The sequence below is a fragment of the Staurois parvus genome, unplaced genomic scaffold (assembly GCF_062004578.1).
Source record: "Staurois parvus isolate SC_StPar_1 unplaced genomic scaffold, SC_StPar_1.0 ptg000549l, whole genome shotgun sequence".
Lineage (NCBI taxonomy): Eukaryota > Metazoa > Chordata > Amphibia > Anura > Ranidae > Staurois > Staurois parvus.
In genome coordinates, this window is record NW_028318345.1 from 10168216 (window position 1) to 10192570 (window position 24355).

The 24355-nt window shown below is 41.2% G+C and overlaps 1 protein-coding gene across 1 annotated transcript in view; it reads right to left on the reverse strand.

The window, feature by feature from the left end:
- LOC149451099 (guanine nucleotide-binding protein G(q) subunit alpha) overlaps positions 1 to 24231 on the reverse strand; it is a 138468-nt gene extending 114237 nt beyond the window's left edge. Inside the window, exon 1 of the mRNA XM_089691101.1 lies at positions 23296 to 24231. Within this exon, the coding sequence (XP_089547227.1) occupies positions 23296 to 23431 (136 nt within the window). The 5' untranslated portion in view covers positions 23432 to 24231. The remainder of the gene's footprint in view (positions 1 to 23295) is intronic.
- Positions 24232 to 24355: the final 124 nt, after the last annotated feature.

A 24355-nucleotide genomic window follows, 5' to 3' on the forward strand; every position in this document is an offset into this window, starting at 1 on the left:
GCCGCCAGCTGTAGTTGGAAACATTAATCATTGTGTTTTGCTGGCAGAGGAGACTCCCTGCCAGCAGAACACAATATCACTGCAGTTGGGATTCCCCTTTCAACACTGACTGTGAATCAAGAAACTTTTTTACCTTCCACTTTGGCTGGAAGGAAAGAAAATTGCATAATCTACGGCCTGCTTTACTTACCTCAGGTAATTCCATGTTTTTATTGCTAGGCTTCCATATCATTTGGCCGTTCTACACCATTTTTGACACTATGTTTAAAATGTGGCATTTTTTGACATGGATTTAGTATTGTTACGTGCCTTATACTTAACGGACGACTCTCTTATGTTGTCATTTCGCCCAGTGGGCTGCGGTGTTTACTTTTTGCTCTTGGATATTGAATGTATGTTTTCTTTAAAAAAAATTTCAAAAATACAGAATGCTTTAAAAACAAAAAAAAAAAAAAAAAAAGTTTGCCATCCGTAACTTTACAAGTCTGTATGAATAAGCTATGGCTATGTCCCAGTATACTGCAGCAGTGCAATAATTCCACAGATTAAAAAGCAGTCCTTGAACTTCAGTAAAGTGACTCTACCCAGGGAGAAATGAGGTCATTGGTCTGCTGCAGGAAGAAAAAACATTTCCTTAGTCTCACTTGGCAACAAGGCGAGAGGCTGCAGCAGGGGACTAATTTGCGTCAGACATTCCAGAACACAGCCAAGAACCCCACAGGCATTATAATTCTCATCTCTGCGCCATAATCTTATTCCAGAAGTAGATGCTGACCCTGGATAGTACCTGAACAAGATGGCTCCATCCTTCTGGAAAGCAGAAGGCGGCATGGTCAGGATGCTAGAATATTGTAATCTCTGGAAGAAATAATAAATGCCTTTAAAGTGTTACTAAACCCAGGACCCTGCATTCACTATATCTTGTCTCCCACATTACACAGAACATGGAAGTGCAATTATTTTAGTAAAAATAAATTGCTAAATACCTTTTCTCATCAGCACTTAGAGCAGTCTTGTAACTTCTCTCAGTGTTCAGCAGACCACATGTTAAAACTTGTAGGGGGAGTTTTCATTTTGCTCTAGGAGGATGCAGAACCCCTGACCTCTGTCTGGACAATGGTGATCACATACACTCTCCCCCCCAAAAAACAAAACAAACCTCTCTAGCAATAAACACCAAACTGAGCATGTGCAGAGTGTCTCCAAACGATATGTCTTATCAGGATATAAGAGCTGGACAATGGAAGAAGGAGAAGTCAGGATAAAACAGCTTTTTACACAATGCAGAGGATTAACTGCTCAGGTTCCACAGTGAGTATAACAAGCATGCTTTACTGGATATACAGATTGACTTTACTATTGTGGGTTTAATAACACTAAATGTTACATGTACACACTACCTAATATGCATTCACTGAATAGAAAAAAAATGTTTTTAATATATATGTGTGTGTGCGCGTGTGCACTGCCCAGCTTTCTGCTGTGCTGGGCACTGTTTACATGCACTTTTCCTCTAGACATCTGTGCTGCAGTGCCAAGCAGGATGATAAACTTCACGGAGGTGAATAGGAAAGTCCAGCTGGAATCAAATGCATTTGACCTGGAGAAAATGTGAACACTGTGCAATGCAGTATAAAGGAAGATCATGCTGCATCTGAGCGAAGATTTTTTGGTATACTAGTTAAGGGGGAGGGGAACAATTTACTGAACCAAGAGCAAACAATTCATTACTGGCAGGTCAGAAATGACCTTATTTATACTACATAAAACTGAAAAAGATTAAAATAAATAAACAAACACATAAATTAACAGATTTTCATTGCTTTGATTGGAAAAGGCCATTGTGACCTATATCTTATCGAACACACAAATAAGTCAAACAAGGGAAAATGCAAAGTTCATCTTTAGTTCACCACAAAACCTCTTGACCTCCAAGGGATTTACCTCCGTTCATGATGAGGCCATTTTTTGCTGCGTTACTTCAAGTGACAATTGCACGGTCATGCAATGCTGTACGAAAATTTATATAATTTTTTCCCACAAATAGAGCTTTCTTTAAGTGGTATGTGATTGCCTCTGGGTTCTTAATTTTTTTTTGCGCTATAAAACGGAAAAAGACCACATATAAAAAATAAAAAAAAAAAAAAATCTTTATATTATATATATATATATATATATATATATATATATATATATACACACACACACATATATATACACACATATATATATATATATATATATATATTTATTTTTTTTGCTTTCTGCTATAAAACATATCCAATAAAAAATGCTTTGCGCAAAAGTTATAGCGGCCACAAACTATGGCATATGTACTGGAATTTTTACTTTTTTCCAATACTAGTAATGGCGCAATCGGTGACTTATAGCTTGACTGTGATATTGTGGCGGATAGTCTGACACTGACACTTTGTGGGAACCAGTGACACTAATACAGTGATCAGTGCTAAAAATATACACTGTCACTATAATAATGACACTGGCTGGGAAGAGGTTAAACATCTAGGGCGATCAAAGGGTTAACCGTGTGCCTAGCCAGTGTTTTTGTGTTTTCTATGTGCTGTTTTAACTAGACAGTCTGCTAGATTTTATTTCCTGATTTACAGGAAAAAAAAAAACTAGCAGATCGTTGCTCACAGAACACGGCTCTGCCTTATTTACATAGGAAGAACTGTGTTCTGTCAGTCTCCTCGGTGATCAACGGGTGCCAGCGCTCATCCATTGGCCGGCAATTGTTGATCGGCTTCTGCCGTGTCCAATCACAGCAGAAGTTGTGCTCCGGCGGCATGTGACGCCGCCCTCCACCCCCCAATGGCAGCAGTGCAAAATCATGTTTATATAACTGATTTTGCACAGAACATCTGTCCTGTAGAAGTATATCTGCTATAGGGCGGAGTTCAAGTGGTTAATCACCTGTGTTTATTTTCAAAACAATAGCACAACCATGTAGCACAAAGGAACAGCTAAACCAAGCAATAAGTAATTAATAAAATTAAAGCGATCACTTGGCCTAGTGTAAACAACAAAATGCTTCCCTGTTGAGAATACATATAGTACGCATGTACCTTCTTGCACACCATGTACTAAATATCACTAAATATACCCTGGCAGAAATCTCTTGATACCAAGCCAAGGTCAGGTCGACCAAGAAAGACTGCAGCCAAAACTGCCAGAAGAATTGTTTAGGATACAAATGAAAACCAACACCAACCTAACCTCAAGAGAAATACAGGCTGCTCTGAAAACAGCGTGGTTTCAAGGAGCACAATACGACAATACTTGAACAAAAATGAGCTTCATGGTCGAGTTGTAAGAAAGAAGCCTTTACTGAGCCAATGCCACAAAAAAGCCCAGAGAGGAATGTCAAGATGTTGTCGGGCATATGGTAACTAGGCTTTTCTATTTGTTCCTGGGCTTTTTTCTTTGTATCCTCAACAATTCTGGCAGCTGACCTTGGCTTGGTATCGAGATACCCAATTGTTTTACTTCCTAAGTGTTTTACTTTCAATATAAGTTATTTTACGCTACTGGATTATATTTTTTTATATTCATATTCATTTAAATCCATATTAGTTAAAAAGTCAAATACAATTATATAAAAAAAACTTTTTTTTTTTTTTTTTAAAAACTGTCCATTTCAGCTTGCATCTTGCATCAGTGCATTCTGAATTTTTGGTTTCAGTCCAGAATTTTAATTTCAGGGCACCACTGTAGGATATTTTTTTGACATCCTTTTCCATCTTTAGAAAGTTCCATTACATTGTTACACAGGTCTTTTGACAGTTCTTTTCTGCTCCCCATAGCTCAGTATCTAGCCTGCTCATACAAAGACACTATTTTCAGTTTAAAAATCCACAGATGTGGGAAATGAACCGTTGATTGACATTTTAACCAGTGTGTCACCTTGTGTGTCTGTGCCATGGGCAAACATTCCAGGGTATGTAAACTTTTGATATTGGCCATTTGGGTGATCTCTGGTATCATTATGATTTAAAAAGGAGGCAAACGACTATGGCTGCATATGATCACTATTTTTATATAAAAGACAGTTTTTTGGTATGATCAGTCATATTTTCAATACAAATGCCAAAATTTCATGATTTCTGCCACGGTTAGCAAACTTTTGAGAAAACTGTAGTTTGATGCAACACAAACACACACACACGACAATCCTTCTCTTCTCAGATCCCCCGCCAGTGCTCCAGGCCCCTACCTCTTGCCAAGTGCCCTCACAGCAAGCAGCATGCTATGGGGGCACCCATGCCACTGTCCTGTATGTCCATTCACACACAGAGTTGTGGCTCATCTCCACCTCCCCCCACTGGCTGTGATTGACAACAGAAGCCAATGGCTCCCACAGCTGTCTCAGCCAATGAGGAGGGAGGGTCCCTGGAGAGTCGAGGCTCTTGTGCACATCGCTGAATCGCGATGAGGCTAAGGTAAGTATTGGGGGGGCTTCTGCACACAGAAGGTTTTTTATCTTCATGCATAAAATGCATGAAGGTAAAAAACCTTGAGCCTTTACAACCACTTTAAATGTGGTAGTTGCATTAGTTTTTTCTTCCAAGCTAAGTACATTTTCAGCAAATATAGAACATTTCTGTTGATCTTGCAAGAAATGCAGTGTTTCTGTCACTTCCTGTGAGCTGCTCCACTGAAGAATATCTTCTAGCTATCTTTTATAAACTGTCAACTGCCCTGCCCTCCATGTAATGGAGATGAAGAGATACGGACATGTTTTTTGTTCACCCCTGCTGGTAGTCATAGAAGCTCTCCATCTAGCTCATTAGATTAAGTGGGTCAGAATCAGAACATACAAATATATTTGGTGGGACTATCGGGTTGCCTCCTCCTCCTGAAAAAACATGGAGAGTATACAATTAGCTCTCTTTAGTTCTCTTTTGATGGATACAGTTGGATGGCATTGCTCAACGTATATACTTTTGGCTTCATCTTGTAAAGTGACGGCGCTATAGAAGTACCAATAATATTAATCCCGTTTTCAGTAAAAGCTATAGCTCTGTTGTAGTGGCTGCCATATTGACTACTGCCAAACAATGGCATGACTTACCATCAACATGGTCATTGCGAAGCTTTCCAATATCTAGAATAATTAACCCATCCTTATTACATCATTGGACATGCTAGAGGCCTATCAGAAGGTCTGGCAGCCATGGGAAAAAGGCACTTCTTCACCCTACGATTGATGTGGACACCTTGCCTTGTGATTAGGGGAACTAGTAATAGTGTAAACCTTATATATCACAACCAGAAAAGAGAGAGAGGGAAAACATTCCTTTATAATCTTACATTCCTGAGGCAAATCCCTGTAGTAGGATAGACATTTTGAATTATGCCATAATTTTTTTTTTTTGCATATATGTGGTTCAATTTATTTCTACATTTTAAAATTTATAGTTTAAAGTTTAAAATTTGACCTATACAGATATGTACTGTATATGCCTTCTTTAATTTCAACTGTAATATTTGTAATGTTTTAAAAAGTCAATCAAAAACAGGGAGGAAAAAAAAAACAAAAAACAAACACAAAACACACGTTTTCGCATTGTTTGGTTTCAGGCTCTCCCATTAAAATCTATTGGAGCCAAAATGCTGTAAACCTTGTTGTAGCTCAACAGAATCTCATGCACATTTTCAAACTACAAACCTAAAGCAACAATACACTCAGGTGTGACCAGGCGAAACTGAATGCCGTGGCATTTTGGATGTTGAGCATTTAGAGCTTCAAGCTTTAAAATACTCACCTGTGACTGGGGCCTCACAGACTACAGCAAAAGGAGTTAAAAGGATAAGTTTGCCTTTTAAAAAAAAAACAAAATTACCTTTTTTTTTTGCAGGCAAAAAAAAGTGCATTTACTGTTTTTTTATTATTATTAATAGTAAGCTAACCCCCTATGACTACGTGCCCTCGCACGAAACGCATCAGGGAGAGGCTACAGCGGTGTGACGTCACGCCGACCGGCGCCACGAGGGCCCCGGCGACCATTTGCATATGTATGGGTCAGTATTTTTCTTGCTCCTACCTGTACCTTTTTTGGAATAAACACTCCTTGCCATAAGGATATTACACTATCTGGCCTTTTGTTCTTTGAGCTCCGGTGGGAGCCATTTACATCTGCAGAGTGGCTATTTCCAAACGTGGCAACACTATCAAGCAGTGAGGGGCATTTGACCAGATCTGACCAGACCCACATAAGGATCCTTGATGTCCTGAGATTATCTACTTTAAATGCGCATTGAGATTGCGTATCTGGTGAGTGCGCAATCCTTATACATCCATCACCTCATCCACGGATCCAGCCATTGGATTTTTTGAAGATCATTTGTGATCTTTTCTGCTCACGCTATAGACTGTATTTGGTCTAGTGCCCAATCACCTATAGTCACCATTAGGTGACACTTTTACTTGCACCTTGATATTGTTTTATTATACGGTTTTATTCTATTGTATTTTTTACATAAGGATGTCTATATGTCTTAATCATAACATTTTAGTGCTGCACCTTGCTTTATTTTGAATAATAATGGAAAGCATTGCACCCGTGATCAGCAGATTATGGTTGCAGAGTCAGGCTCCTGCAGACCGTCAGTGTAGCTGTCTGCCTACATGTCCAATACGGGCAGGCAGTTACTTCAGTCCAGGAAGAATCAATTAACAAGAAGATGCTCACCAGTGTCCTAATAGTTCATTGAGAACTACAAGCTGTCAGCCGCAAACATTCTTGATACTTGGTCTACTCTGTGAATGAATGATGTAACCATGTAGGCGCTTTTCAAATTGTGACCGTGGGTGCAGGAATAAGATCCGCAGCCCACTGTCACAGGGAGGAGACATCATTTTTCTTAAATTTAACATTTTTATTTCACTCTTCAGTGCAGTACATGTTACAACATCAAGGCAAAAAAATCCGAAGACGAACATTAGATACAACCATATCATACAAGAACAGTACTTCACTGCAGTACACACGAAGTATGGGGCAGACACATGAAATATCAGTTACCAGGCAAGAGACAGTGTTCAATCTCCTTGCCGACCCTCCGAAACATTAACCCAGGTCCCAACCATGCAGATTTGGGCCTCTAGAAAAAAATGTTTTTTTAAAAAGCGATTGATAAAAAGGAAGCAACGGGAGAAAAGAGAGAGAGAGAAAGAAACACGGAGAGAGAAAGTGGAAGGGAGGGGGAGAGGAGAGAGGAAAAAAAAAAAAAGGGGGGGGGGGGAAGGGAAGGAAGGGAAGAGAAGATTGTAGGGGGGGGGAAGGAAGCTGGAGAGTATTGTTTAGAGCATGCCGGGAGCATCTTAGTCAGCATTCACTAGGCCTGGACCTATGTAACCTGTGAAGAAAAAAAGCAAAAGCGTAGTCTTGTGTGCATTGGAAGTCGTGCCAATAAAACCATGTTTACAAAACAGTTCCTCTTTACGTTTAATGGCTCCATTTCATTGATCTCGTTCACTACTGCTATCAATTGGCCAATCGTTAGAGGGGCAGTTTGTTTCCATTTCAGTGGAATACACACTCTGGCTGCACTGAGTAAGTGTATCAGGAGGGACTTCCTTTACCTAAGTCTAGATTAGGGAGTAAGGTTCAGCAGGGAAAACTTCTGGACACATGTCCAGAGTGAAATCGGTACATTTGTGCATCATCCGTTTAACAGCATTCCAAAAGGACTGTAAGGCTGGGCATGACCAAAAGATGTGCAGCAGTGTACCAGTCTCTTGCTGGCAACGCTAACACAACAGTGAAACCGATGGGAAGATCTTGTGGAGGATCGCTGGGGTGCCATACCAATTGTAGCTCAATTCTTGATATCGGCTGGACAGGGCAGACCAATGTGCAAAATAAAGAACCCGGGCTGAGCTGGAGTAAGAGTTTGAGCTATGTCCCTTTCCCATTTCTGAAGAAAAGGGGGAACGTAGTCCTCCAGAGGTTTGGAAATGAAAGCATAGGACATCGAAAGTGTATGACATAAAGAGGAAGTTTGCAAGCAGAGTTGCTCAAATTGCGAGATCTTACTAGAATGTTCAGTTTAACGGTAGAAATAAAGTGGCATATTTGCATAGCCCTCCATGAATCTAGAGGGGGAGAAAGCATCCTATGGATCTCAGAAATGGAGCACCATCTGTTGCCCGTCAAAAAGTCCTGGGCGCGGAATTGATTGGTGGATAAAAAGGCCCGAAATCTCATGTCCTCCACTCCTGGGGGGGAAACTCCTGAGCCACTATGTTCGGGGACATTAGGGGAAAAAGACTGTGGAGTGGAGCTTAAACAGCCACCTTGGTCCCTATGCTAGAGTGCATGTTGACCTCTGAGGGGAGGGGTGATGTTTGCCATAGGAGCGTAGGTTAAGGGAGCTGTGACAAAAATTGTTCAAGGACTACCCACCCCTTTTCAGAGCCATGTTTGATCCAGTCTAAAAGGTCCAGGACACATGTACTGCATAGAAGTATTTGAAGGGATTCGGGAACATTGTATGACCCCACAAGAAAGTCAAGAATTCCACTCTGGTCGCTCTGAGAAAGATCTAAGGAATAAGACCGAGAGTGTTTGCAACAAATATAGGAATTTGGACAATACTGTCATTTTCAGAATACTGTTGCGGCCAAACCATGTAAACGTGCGTTTGTGCCAACGGTTCAAATTGGCTCTAGTAGATGTCAACCACAGGAGAAAGTTTTCTTTGAATATCTCTGCCAGGCAGGTGGTAAGATACAGTATATGCCTAAATATTGTTTTTTCTGGGCCGAGGAAAAAAACGGGAAATTACAGTCAGGTCCATAAATATTGGGACATCGACACAATTCTAACATTTTTGGCTCTATACACCACCACAATGGATTTGAAATAGAACGAACAAGATGCGCTTTAACTGCAGATTGTCAGCTGTAATTTGAGGGTATTTACATCCAATTCAGGTGAACGGTGTAGAAATTACAACAGTTTGCATATGTGCCTCCCACTTGTTAAGGGACCAAAAGTAATGGGACAATTGGCTTTTCAGCTGTTCCATTGCCAGGTGTGTGTTATTCCCTCATTATCCCAATTACAATGAGCAGATAAAAGGTCCAGAGCTAATTTCAAGTGTGCTATTTGCATTTGGAATCTGTTGCTGTCAACTCTCAAGATGAGATCCAAAGAGCCGTCACTATCAGTGAAGCAAGCCATCATTAGGCTGAAAAAACAAAACAAACCCATCAGAGAGATAGCAAAAACATTAGGCATAGCCAAAACAACTGTTTGGAACATTCTTAAAAAGAAGGAACGCACCGGTGAGCTCAGCAACACCAAAAGACCCAGAAGACCACGGAAAACAACTGTGGTGGATGACCGAAGAATTCTTTCACTGGTGAAGAAAACACCCTTCACAACAGTTGGCCAGATCAAGAACACTCTCCAGGAGGTAGGTATATGTGTGTCAAAGTCAACAATCAAGAGAAGACTTCACCAGAGTGAATACAGAGGGTTCACCACAAGATGGAAACCATTGGTGAGCCTCAAAAACAGGAAGGCCAGATTAGAGTTTGCCAAACGACATCTAAAAAAGCCTTCACAGTTCTGGAACAACATCCTATGGACAGATGAGACCAAGATCAACTTGTACCAGAGTTATGGGAAGAGAAGAGTATGGAGAAGGAAAGGAACTGCTCATGATCCTAAGCATACCACCTCATCAGTGAAGCATGGTGGTGGTAGTGTCATGGCGTGGGCATGTATGGCTGCCAATGGAACTGGTTCTCTTGTATTTATTGATGATGTGACTGCTGACAAAAGCAGCAGGATGAATTCTGAAGTGTTTCGGGCAATATTATCTGCTCATATTCAGCCAAATGCTTCACAACTCATTGGACGCCGCTTCACAGTGCAGATGGACAATGACCCAAAGCAGACTGCAAAAGCAACCAAAGAGTTTTTTAAGGGAAAGAAGTGGAATGTTATGCAATGGCCAAGTCAATCACCTGACCTGAATCCGATTGAGCATGCATTTCACTTGCTGAAGACAAAACTGAAGGGAAAATGCCCCAAGAACAAGCAGGAACTGAAGACAGTTGCAGTAGAGGCCTGGCAGAGCATCACCAGGGATGAAACCCAGGGTCTGGTGATGTCTATGCCTTCCAGACTTCAGGCTGTAATTGACTGCAAAGGATTTGCAACCAAGTATTAAAAAGTGAAAGTTTGATTTATGATTATTATTGTCCCATTACTTTTGGTCCCTTAACAAGTGGGAGGCACATATGCAAACTGTTGTAATTCCTACACCGTTCACCTGAATTGGATGTAAATACCCCCAAATTAAAGCGGACAGTCTGCAGTTAAAGCACCTCTTGTTCATTCTATTTCAAATCCATTGTGGTGGTGTATAGAGCCAAAAATGTTAGAAAATTGTCGATGTCCCAATATGTATGGACCTGACTGTAGCACGGAGACAATTTAGATCTTCTGGGTTGATATTTCAAGCCTCCGATTTGTGTATATTTATTTTGTAGTTTTATAACGCTGCATTCATTAGGAGGCATCATTTTGCATGTTCCACCCTAAAAATGGGCGGAATGTGTAACATGTTCCCAAAGGTGAACTTGAGAGTTGAGAAAATAACCAGTAGAAATAAAACAATGGGAATTTCCAGTGCCTACCTGTTTGTGCAGGTACACAAGGGTCCATTCACAACTTGGTGAAATACTAAGCTGGAACATTTCCTGGAACACATTATTACTATATACACATACTTGGTCCTGGTGGGTGACTCAGCAAGTAGATAAGAATGACAACCCCAGAGTCTCCACCTTCAAACAAAATCAGCAAAGGCAGATACCCATGTTTCTTTCCAGGCATACTCACTATAATAGCTCTTGTATATGAAACTGCAAGGACTCTAGACTTTCATTACTAAAAGCATATTCTGGTGTTCAAATATAAGCCCTGGTTCACAATGGATGCGAACTGGTATGCCCTGCGACTTGCAAATCGCATGCCAAGTCACACCCTATTGTCTGCATTTGGAGCTGTCACATCGGTGCGGTTCTGACTTGGTCAGAGCCGCACAGAATTCGAAAGTAGCACATGCACTACTTTTGGTGCGATTTGCATAGTCATCTGTATCAGATGTCTTGCAAATCGCACCTGAAATCGTCGGGTCTCCCGACTTTGAAATCCTGCAACTTCACTGTAAGTCACACGATTTCAAAGTCGGGCTTGATGTGAACGGAGGGTAAAAGTGTTGTATAACACTTTATTCATACTACTGGATTTCTTAAGTTCAGGCAACAAGTTCCTGACTCTGGAACAGTGCCTACGCCAGGCATGTACTACAGTCACCATACATGAACTAACCATGCTGAGAGGCTTAGCACCCCCCCCCCCCCCCCCTCCTCCACCTGGTAAGCATAGAACCTGGTGTTCTTAGCAGCAAGGAGCACTAGTACATCAAACATGTACACTGATGCTTCTTGTTTGTGCAAGTGTTCACTGAATTATCTGCTACGTTTAAGTCATTGCAATGAATTTAAAACATGAAGACAAAAAAAAAAAAGTGATCTAGCATACTCTTCAAACAATTTTAAAAAAAGACTAACCAAGCACCAAATGTGCAAATTAAAATGAACTACTGGGTACTTCAAAGATAACATCTTTTTCAACTTTAATTCCAGGAAGCAATAATTCTGCGACATGCATGAAAACTGGCAAAGTCAGAATTTGTATTTGTCCAATGCAAAATTAACCACTAAAAAAACAACTTTCAAATGTAACTAAATCCTTTTGGGCTCTTGGTCTAGTGAATCTGTGTTACATTTACTAATAAACAAATAAATGCAAATTAAATGCTTTGACTAAGCATAGTTACATAGTTAGTCAGGTTGAAAAAAGACAAGTCCATCTTGTTCAACCAATATAAAAAATATAATAAATAATAATAAATATATTTATTATTTTTTATCTTTTTTTTAAAACACACGTTTATTTACTAAAGCTGGAGAGTGCAAAATCAGGCTCACTTCTGTATAAAAACCAATCAGCTTCCAGGTTTTATTGTCAATGCTTAATTGAACAAGCTGAAGTTAGAAGCTTTGTGTATTCAGTATCTCACAGAAGTGAGTACACCCCTCACATTTTTGTAAATATTTTATTCTATCTTTTCATGTGACAACACTGAAGAAATGACACTTTGCTACAATGTAAAGTAGTGAGTGTACAGCTTGTATAACTGTAAATTTGCTGTCCCTTCAAAATAACTGAACACACAGCCATTAATATCTGAACCGCTGGCAATAAATGTGAGTACACCCCTAAATGAAAATGTCCAAATTGGGCCCAATTAGCCATTTTCCCTCCCCGGTGTCATGTGACTCTTCAGTGTTACAAGGTCTGGCGTATGAATAGGGAGCAGGTGTGTTAAATTTGGTGTTGTCGCTCTCACCATCTCATACTGGTCACTGGAAGTTCAACATGGCACCTCATGGCAAAGAACTCTCTGAGAATCTGAAAAAAAGAATTGATGCTCTACATAAAGATGGCCTATGCTATAAGAAGATTGCCAAGACCCTGAAACTGATCTGCAGCATGATCGCCAGCACCATACAGCAGTTTAACAGGACAGGTTCCACATAGAACAGGCCTCACCATGGTTGACCAAAGAAGTTGAGTGCACGTGCTCAGCGTCATATCCAGAGGTTGTCTTTGGGAAATAGACATATGAGTGCTGCCAGTATTGCTGCAGAGTTTGAAGGGGTTGGGGGGGTCAGCCTGCCAGTGCTCAAAACCATACACCGTACACTGCATCAAATTGGTCTGCATGGCTGTTGTACCAGAAGGAAGCCTCTTCTAAAGATGATGCACAAGAAAGCCCTTAAACCGTTTGCTGAAGACAAGCAGACTAAGGACATGGATTACTGGAACCATGTCCTGCGGTCTGATGAGACCAAGATAAACTTATTTGGTTCAGATGGTATCAAGCGTGTGTGGCGGCAACCATGTGAGGAGTACAAAGACAAGTGTGTCTTGCCTACAGTCAAGCATGGTGGTGGGAGTGTCATGGTCTGGGGCTGCATGAGTGCTGCCGCCACTGGGGAGCTACAGTTCATTGAGGGAACCATGAATGCAAACATGTACGGTGACATACTGAAGCAGAGCATGATACCCTCCCTTCGGAGACTGGGCCACAGGGCAGTATTCCAACATGATAACGACCCCAAGCACACCTCCAAGACCACCACAGCCTTGCTAAAGAAGCTGAGGGTAAAGGTGATGGACTGGCCAAGCATGTCTCTAGACCTAAGCCCTACTGAATATCTGTAGGCCATCCTAAAACGGAAGGTGGGGGAGCGCAAGGTCTCTAACATCCACCAGCTCTGTGATGTCGTCATGGAGGAGTGGAAGAGGACTTCAGTGGCAACCTGTGAAGCTCTGGTGAAATCCATGTCCAAGAGGGTTAAGGCAATGCTGGAAAATAATGGTGCCCACACAAAATATTGACACTTTGGGCCCAATTTGGACATTTTCACTTAGGGGTGTACTCACTTTATTTGCCAGCAGTATACACATTCATGGCTGTGTGTTTTCTTGAGGGGACAGCACATTTACACTGTTATACAAGCTGTACACTCACTACTTTACATTGTAGCAAAGTGTAATTTCTTCAATGTTGTCACATGAAAAGATAGAATAAAATATTGCCAAAAATGTGAGGGGTGGACGCACTTCTGTGAGATACTAGTGTGTGTGAGATATATATATATATATATATATATATATATATATATATATATATATATATATAACCTCCATATGCACAATCCTATACCCACAGTTGATCCAGCTAAGTGGTCGACAAACTGCAGCACTTTGCTTGCCTTTACAATTAGGCATCATTCCTCCTCCTACTAACAATGACGTTCCTCCTTTTCCTTCTACTGACCATAAGCCCCATGTAACTGTTTCACTCCCACTGATGCTGGGGCATTTCTACTTCCACTGGCCACTCTGGCCCCCCCTAAAGTCAAAAGGACAGTAAACCAGCCCTTTGTTTAGAAAGTTTAGAAAGGTAGTACTTAAGTGTACACCCACGTGAGGGCCATGTTTTCCCTGCATCTGTGTGTAGACAGTCCCATTTATGTCAATTTGGACTCAGTAGCTGGTCCCAATATGATATTCATGTAGGTCCCTGTACTCACACTGTCTGCATTTGGGGACACGCAACCGCATTCATACAGATGTCAAATTGGGAGCAGTTTCTGCATCCCAATTGACGCAAACGGGACTGCCTGCACACAGATGCACAGAACTCCTAAACATCCTGTGCAGGAAACACATGTCTTCACGGGGGGGGGGGGGGGGGAATGGGGGTGTATATTGAGGTACACCCATGTGAATGAGGCATTGGAGATAAAACACAACATGGATGTAGAATACCCATTCTGAAGGATGTCCCATTGCCAACTGTGCACACTAGGGTTTGAGATAATCCAGAATATGAAAAAAAGTGAACTCGAAGCAGTTTTATATTGAACTGAATAATTGCATAATGTTGATTAGCACGGTAATTTGTTAAAAAATGTAATGTACTTACGAACACAACAAATATGACTGCACAATGTATACAGACCTCATCTTTACTTTAAAGCCAGCAGAGAAGTTCAACCCCAGCCATACAGTCTGCATTGTGTTTTCTTTTCATCTAGACTTACTTTGAACATGGCGCTATCAGTAGGTGTTTGTACTGGTAAGATTACTGGTAGAACAAAATTGCTAAAAGCAATTAAAAATCAGGCCTTTTTTCAAAAATGTTTCTAATTTTTCCCCTTTTATAATTTTCCTAGTGTTCCTGTCTAAGACCTGGTTCACATATATGCGAATGGCATGATATGTGAACCAAAATCCTTTTTCTATGGAGTCAGTTTACATATGTGCAGGCTTGGCTGCAATGGGATTTAAAAAAAAAAAATAATAATTTCAACCCGGTTCAGGTGCGATTTCCAATGATATACACTTTAACCATTCACATTGGAATCGCACAAAACCACACTGGACTAATTTACAAATCACACTCCAAACCAGCCTATGTGAACCCAGGCTAAAACGTACTTACACAATACCCAATGTTTGCTCACCTCTGCACAGCATGCTGATAAACACAGCTATACAAACCATACCTCAGAATCGGACATATTGCTGCCCTGTTCATAGCCACAAAGTGGTCTGAGCCCCATAATATATCACAGTGAGCACTCAGCTGTCCCTTCTTTTAGATTTGCCTGCACTGGGCACATAAGACGACTAATCACTCACTATGGCAGCACCCAGCTAATGCAATAGTAAAGTAGAACAGATGCTTGTAAGCACTGTCCAGGCCTTGGCAGATCATGCAGCGAGTGTGAAATTGTGTGAGATCAATGGCTAGCTTGGTGTTCTACCCTGTAGTAAACCCAACCCCTACAACAATAAATTCACGTTCATGGCTCAACTGTAAATCTAGTTGTCTTCTGCTGGCTAAGTATAGAAGATGGTTAACAGTATCATTACCCCCACCCAACTGATAAAGTACTTGTTTTCTAGGGGATGATCTAAAAGACTACCTAAATCTACAGTTGGCCATACATGGAATGAAATTCACCCGGTTCAGCAGGGACTGGCCAAATTTTGTTCAGAGTATGGACAGGGAGGTTGTGCAGAAGTCAATTTACCAATTTTCTCAGAATAGCAAATGTTAGGGCTGGATTCACACGGTTGCATTGGGTTAACATGCATTTTGTAAAGTTATCCCTAATGCACCAAAAAAGGTGTGTGCTATTAGTTATAGCACAATGCACCACAGCACACCATAATTCGTTACAAAAAAAAAACAATGCCCCAAATCTGCATCCATATAAACGCCTGTGTGTGCCGGCAAATGAATTCCAGGGGACAGAATAAGGCCTCATGTGCTCAGGGTGTTTTCGCAGCCACTTTTAGGGGAGTCAGGTGGGTTTTTTTAATGCTTCCAAATGGCTTCTATGTTATCCTATGTGTCCATGCACAGAGACTTTTAGAAGCTTTTAGTAGCAGTAGCGTTTACCAGCAGGTAAAAAAAAAAAAAAAAAAAAAAAAAAAAGGAGGCCACCGCATACAGGAGCAGCAGCGCTTTGGCAAAAAAAAAAAAAGCTTCACGCGGCTAGACGCCTCTAAACGCTAGGTGCGTTTAGCGTCAATTCATTTAAATAGCCAGAGTAAATGATCATTCTGCCCAATCAAATTAACTCCCAAGCACTTGACGCTTGTAAACACGCCTAAAACGCTTGTAAAAGCATTAGATACTTTTACAAAATGCTGCTACCAGGAGGACAGCTTCTAGGAGAGTTTTTTTTTTTTTTTAACGTCCTGTGTTCATGAGGCACAAATGAATATTCTAACCAATAGAATGAGTTTTATGCACATACACTTGAAAATGCCACAATATGCACCAAATATGCATTATTTACACTGGATTTGTTCTGCCAGCTCCTGGCAGCAAGATCCAGCATGGATAGGAGTGTTTTAATACACTTATGTGCATGACTCCTAAAGCCCAAATTCATTTTCAGTTTAAATAAATCAAATTTATTCCAGGTGCATCAAAACGGAAAAGGTGTGCAAAGTATTAGTTTGTTTTCTTTAAGCAGCCACAGCCAGAGAAGAAAAGCCTGTAGCCTTGTCTAAAGCAGTGGTCTCACTGCAGCGATCCAACATAACCTCTGCTGAATTAGCCAGAACTCTCCATTCAGCAAAGCTCAAGCATCTCACTGATTGGAGAACCTTAGCTTTGATTTAGCAGATGTGTTAAACCTAAACAAAAAAATATTTCCTGGCACACTTATCAGCCAGCCTACAAAACAACCGAATTGGCTATGTCTAATAATCATAAAAAATGGGGGGGGGGGTTTGCACACATTTGCAAATATATGTGGAAGCCGCAGTGCCCACCTCAAGGCTCCTCTGTATATACTGCAGTCCGAACTCTATAAGTCTCAGTCTCCCAAGTTGGAGCACATACAGCAGTGGTCTCCACACTGCAGCCTGGGGCCAGATGTGGCCCTTTGCTTGCCTTTATCCGGCCTTCGGGGCAATTTTCCTCCCACTAAAACAAGACACTATTCCTTTCCTCCCACCAACAATGTGGCATAATTACTGTTACTGACGGCAACAATGGAGCACTATTCCTCCCACTGACCCCAATGATGGGGCACTATTTCCCCCCAGTGACACCAATAGGACACTATTCCTCCCACTGACACAACTGGGTACTATTCCCCCACTTACACCAATGAAGGGATGCTATTCCTCCCCCTAATACCAAAGATGCATTGTTTACTCCCACTGATGCCGGGACAAGGTCTACTCCCAATGGCCACAGTCTGGCCCCCCGAAAGTCTGATGGACAGTAAACTGGCCCTATGTTTAGAAAGTTTGGAGACCCCTGACATACAGCAATGGAAAGATTAAGGGCAGGTGTGCTTGGAGAGAGCCCACCCCTTATTAAAAGGTACATTGGATGCATGCGATACCCAGCAAGTGCACAATGGCAGCTGACAGCATCCAGTGCGTCCTGATGCTGAATTCAACCAACTGTACAAAAAAGTGTAGCTTACGCATATATTTGCAAATGTGTGCAAACAAAACCCTCTGTTTTAGCGATTGCTAGACAGGGTCAATTTGGTTGTTTTGCAAGCTAGCAAATCCTGGAAAATCTACTTTTTGTACAGATATGTTGAACCTCTATAGCGAGACCACCACTTTTCCCCAGAGGACAGGCTTTTCTCTGCAGTATGCTGACAGGGCACAAACTCTTCTACTCAGGCTCTGGCTGCTTTATAAAGAAAACAACCTATGTAAGACTTTGCACACCTTTTATTTTGATACACGTGGAATGTATTTAGCTAATTTAACTGAAAGTTCAGCTGGACTTTCAAATGCCTGCTCAGATCTGTTAAAGAATTTCATAGACAGAGCTGAGCAATATCATTAAAACAAGGTCTGATTCGTTCACATGGGAAACCACAGACACACTCATAAGAAGAATTTTGTTAACCCCTAGTGATTTTCTGGATTTTAGCATAAATGGCTTCTAAATTGTGGTGTGATATTCCTATAACTTACAGTAACAGCCTCAGAAATGATTTGATGCTTTATATCTATGAACCTTATTCAAAAACATTAGGTATCAACTTTGAATTATGTACATATATTTAGAGGACACTATCAAATTTGACCGACTGTTGGAAGAGCATCGCTAAAATGATACATACCAGACAGTATGTGGCATTTATTGGTATAAACATTATATGTAAGAGACCCTCCAAAAAACAGCTGTTGAAGACCAAAAGAATTTTAAAATGATTTAACATGTAGCAAAGGACCAGGATGACAAATAAGTATCTGCATGCATCTCTTGAGTTTGGTAACATGCTCAAGACTCCACCATAACAAAGTTTAGGAAAAAGTATTAATGAGACAGGACCATTAAAAAAAATTTATTTCGGCCCATGTCAAAATCCACTGTTAAAGACTACCTAGATGTTCCTCCTCCCTACTAGAACCATATTTTGTGGACAGGTTTCCCTGTTTATACTTTATTTTTATAGAAAGACAAGTAATACCAAGACCAAAGTCTTAGCCCAACTGCTGAAAACAAAAATCGTTCTTCAATTAAAAGGGAACTTTGCCAAGAGAAAAGAAAAAGAACTGCCAGCCATACCGAATTAGCCGTCAACCATACCTTATTTTCCAAGGTTCACTACATGCTGGAGATTTAAACACAGTTGGCTTCATTATAAACAGAATCTGTGGAATTAACCGCCCTGTAGAAACCAGAGTTTTCCTTTCATTTTCCCCATACTACAAAAAGCAGGAATTCATTTGTCCAAGATCTTTAAAACCCAATTTATGAAGAGTTTTCCTTCAGAAATATACTCTATATCGGTTGTTTAAACATATTCTGAAAAGCTAACAGAACATGTTTATTGGTTTATATTAGGATTACATAAATATCCAGCCATGCTTCTTCCTGAAGTCTGGAAAGTGTGGACTACTGACATTATCAAGGCTTGCAACTACGCATGGATATTGCCTTAAAGTACACCTGTCATTCTGAAAACACTAGTCCCCTGGATGTCATGACAACCTTCTTGCGTCAACAGTTTCAGTCACCAGTTTCAGTCACCGGCCAGGAACAAGTAAGTAGATAAGGAAAGTCAGAGATTTGCCAGAAGTCATTATCTAGATATTGGTCCCAGGTCTTTGGCTCCAAACTGACTAAATCCAGAGGGCCAACATAAGAACCAGACAGCTATCCTATTCAATAGGAAGAAGTCGGTCACCCTATATATTTCCGTAATGCTGTTCTAGTTAAAATGAGAGTTATTGTTTGTGACAAAAGGAATGATTTTTTTGGGCGTGTACCACACAAAGTTTACGGAGCTCCCCCTACATAGATTTCTTTTTTAAATCAAAGGATCTTCAGGGATATATTACAGAGCAAATAGATTTACTATTACATACAAACCAGAAGTCATCCTATAACTTTGGCAGTGTGAGTACATCCAGACAGATTTTACTGCAACCAGGCATGGGTCAACCCTTTGGTCTGGTTCATTTGTGTAGTATGAGTGATCCAAACTGCCACCCAAGGAATGGCTAAGCACCACATGCTCGGGACTGCTTGAAAGAGTTGGTCCTGGGTACAGTTCACTTTTGGCCTGGTACGGTTTTCAATGCAAGCACAATCTGTGCCTGTGCACATAATTTTCCACAGATCACTGAACATGCAAGGGAAAACAATCAAACTGTTGCATGGTTTTGTTCAACCATGCCCAGTATGAGTGCACCCTAAGAAGTATGTAAACCTTAAGGCAACAAACCATTTAGTTAAAAAAAAAATGTTTTATATTGCATTGCTTAATAAAGTAAATCTGCCCATGTGTTGTGATCTGCCTGCACTCTATAGCTGAATGAGATTGTCATTCCGTGGAATGGAGATTGTCATGGCCATGGAATGGCCACCGAGAAGAATAAGTAGAACTATTTGTTTCCTGTCTCCAACGATTACATAGTCAAAATAACTGTCCATGGTATACCTGTAGAACATATAGAGGTACACCCATACTAACAAAACATGCTTGTAAGCCAGCCATTATGCCATGCTGACAGCAAGATGGCTACTTCATAAATTACAAATGGAGTGTTTCATGTGGGGACCATTAGAGCTGCTATGAATCCATCATTAACTGCCTGAATATGAATATTCTGCAGATTCACAAAGCAGAAAGAGTATCAATGCAAATAATGTCAAGTCTGCTATTTCACATTAATGTGAAAATTCACACTTAAAGTACTAATAGAGCAATCATTTTGCTGAATACATTATGGCTTCCTTTAAGCCTTCACCACAATTGAGTAATCTCTACCATTCTGTTTTTCTCAAAAATAAATACACTCCCTGCTACCAAGGATAAATTACAGACTAGACAGAAGGTATTCTATACCAACATAAACTACCTTCAAGGACATGCAAAAATAGTTCCAATGTTTAATTGTCGAAAACACCTTTAAAAAAAAAAAAGCAATGCTCTAAGATAAGTCTTTCACAACCTCTTTACCCCAGAGGAATGCTTGAAAAAATTTTTTAGGTCTCAAGGAACCATTTCATTGTCGGTTGGTAACAAAACCCCCTTATACTGGTGCTTAGTGGGAAGAATGCTACCTCTACAGACAGCTAAAAAGATTGTCTTCATACTGCTGGCTCTGCCAAATTGTGTTGACCAAGGAGCTTTGCAGGCAACATCAGATGGGAGGTTAATTATCCACAAGCTCAAAGAACCCTCAGCAACCTTTGGAGGAACCCCAGGGTTCCAAAGAACCCTGGTTAAGATGGCTGCCCTAAGTCATCCTCTTTAAACTAGGGTTCCATGGAACACTAGGATACCTTCAAAGGTTGCTAAGAGTTCCTTGTCAGGTAAGCAATGGTGGATTGATCCCCTGTCTATGACCACCGTAAGTTGCAATTGTCAACTCACCTCAAATGTAAGGTAACAATTTCCTCCTACGACTTACCAATCATATTATATTGTAAAGTAAACTGTTGGCACTATATAAATCCTGTATTATTATAATATTATTATTATATCAAGGCTTTTAGCTATTGGAAAATTATCAAGGCTTTCCCTAGACCTGAAAAATTCAAAGGTTCCTCCAGGGTAAAAAGGCTGCTCTAGAAATGTCACTTAATAGTAAGGCCACACAAACTCATTTCTAGATTACTTCCCACCCCAATTTCTACTTTCATTACAGCACTCTGGCTACTTAGGCCATCCATCTTCCATGTAACATTAGAGCACACCCCTGCTTCATCTGACAAAACTGAATAAAAATATCCATTCACGGAACCTGTTCTTATCTACGAAACATGGATAATAATAAATCAGGAATATCAACACCAACACCCTTCAAGCCTAATGACCAGCACTAAAACAAATAAAGCACTATAAATAAAGAGAAAAAAAAAAGGTGTGTGGTGTTGTATGTAACAGGCTTCAGACCAAGAGAAAAGAGCATGCATGGGAAGAATACATTCTATACACAAAGCACAGAATACACCACTACACCCAGAAATTATTGTGTGCATATGACATATACCCACACACATACATCTATCGAAGTGTGTGTGTAAGGGATTATACGTCTCTTGCTATGTGTGTGCATTCTTTTGCAATAGTGATATCATATTTTGGGTTCACCGATTAACATTATCATGTCGAATTCCCTTACTATATATCTATTTTAAGGGATTTCTTAGTATTTTTTAAACATCTTGGGGGAGGGGGGTGGGGTGTCTGTTCTCTTGCAATAATTTGGGTCCCCCAACTAATGTGATGTAGAAATCACATATACATATATATATATACACACACAGATTTTTTTTTTTTTTTTAAAGGACTTCTTTATATACATCTTGTGTAAAAAATGTGTGTGCATCTATTCTCTCCCCTACTAGTGCAATAGTGATATAATTTCGGTCCACCAACTAATGCTGTGCAGCAGAAATCCTTTTTTATAGAGATTTTATATATGTGTGTGTATGTATGAAATTTATTGTAAAGGATTTCTTCCCTTTTATATACATCTTGTGTGTAAATGTGTGTGCAGCTATTCTTTTCCAATAAGTGATCCAATTTGTGTTCACCAACTCACACTGGGATGTAGAAAACGAATATATAATTTTTTTTGTTGTAAAGGATTTCTTAGCTTTCATATACATCGTGTGTATAAAATGATGTGCACAAATCTATGCTCTTGCAACAGTGATCAAAATTTGTGTTCACCGACAGTGGGATGTAGAAAACTATATATACGGTACATTTTTTTTTTTTGTAAAGGATTTTTTAGCTTTCTAATACATCACATCATGTGTATAAACGTGCATGAATCTATTCTCATGCAACAGTGATCTAATTTGTGTTCACCAACTGACATTGGGATGTAGAAAACACACACACACACACACATATATATATATACACACACACACACACATATATATATATACACACACACACATATATATATACACACATATATATATATAAAATTTTAAAGGATTCCTTAGCTTTCATATACATCGCGTGTATAAATGTGCATGCATCTATTCTCTTGCTGATGCCATAGTGATATAATTTAGGTCCATCGACTAATGTAGGAAACATTTTTTTTTTTTATGGATTTCTTGGCTTTAAGCTTCTATACCCATCTTGTTGCAAGTGTCTATTCTGTTGCAATTTGCAACAGTGATGTCATAATTTGAGTTCACCAGCTAATGTATATATATATATATATTTTTTAATATATGACAAGTGCAGTGGTGGGCACGTTGGTGGCTACCATTGGCTCTCCATTGCTGGCATACAAAGAAGACGCTATTGGGATGCAGAATGGCCATGGGCAAGCAGCCATAGTGTGACAATAGCGCTGCAATGGAGGGGAAATGAGGGAGGCCCCATTTTCTTCCCTGCAGTGAGGAGTAGCCAGGGTGGAATCCAATGTGTGACCATGTCTATGGATGGGGTGTGTACGCAGTGTGAATAACATGGATGTCAATGGAGCATCCTGCAGCCATGCAGTGTGGCCTATGGCATGCCTGGTCCCATTGAATGAAATGCAGTGGTCGGTGTGAAGGTGTACCTGCAGCCACATTCCTTTGTACGAGTGTCCGGGGAGGGGTCCTCACAGACACACTCACAACAGACACACTCACCCAGGAGCAGCAGCTTGAGCTCCCTCCGGGCGTCCCTCTTGTCTCGGCGGAGCTGCCTCTCGATCTCGTCGTTGATCCTCCGGGCTTCCTTGGCCTCCTCGCTGAGGCAGCACGCCATGATGGACTCCAGAGTCATGTCTCCCGACTGGTGGAAAGAGACGGCCCCCCCCCACCCTGCGACTCACAGACCTGCTGCTGCTGCACAACAAGACAAGCAAAAAAAAAAAAGGAAGAAGAAGCTGGGGGACCGGAGGGAGGGGAGAATGAGGGTGGACGGGAAAGGGGGAGCTCCGCGGGGAGCAAGGCACACAAGTGCCCCCGGCTGGTGTGCTGGCAGCCCCGGGCGGACTGGCTAGGTGGGTGGCTAGTGCGGTTGCCCGTGTAGAGCCGAGGTGCTGTCAGTCTCCTGCTCCGCCTCCTGCTCTCACAAGCATGCAGCAAACAACATGGTGACATCCATGGGCAGCACACTCCTCTTCTAGTGTGGAGTCCGTCCAGCTAACAGGCAGAGCTCGGGGCGCCCTTCCCCCTCATACACATCTCCTTCCTTGTCCTTGGCTCAGACGTGTCCGTCATGCAGGCCGGCTCTTCCCAGTGTCTGGTGCCTAGGACAGGCTCTGTCTGCCTGCGATCATTTCCCCCTGCCTGGCTCCTTTTTTTTCAGTGGCTCTGCTCCCCGGGCGTGGTAAGGCAGAATATGGCGGACCTTCTCCCAGCGAGCAGGGCTAGACAGTTAGAGAGAGGAGCGCAGATCCCTCTCCTCCTCACTGGGCTTTGTTCTCTTTTCCTTCCTTCCTGCCCCCACAAATCACTGCACACTGTCTGCTCTATGGCCGCCGCCTGCCATCACAGCCGCCGATTCCTCCCTGCATGGATGGCATTCGATCAGCACCACCGATTCTCTATTGGAGCGGATGACGTCCAGGAACTGGGGAGGAGAGATCTGCAACTGGAGGGGAGAGGAAAGGCTGGGAGAGAGCTGAGAGCTGCATGACAAGCCCAGCAGATGGGAATCACAGTGCTAAATAGGGCTCATCCACACACATACATGATCTATGCA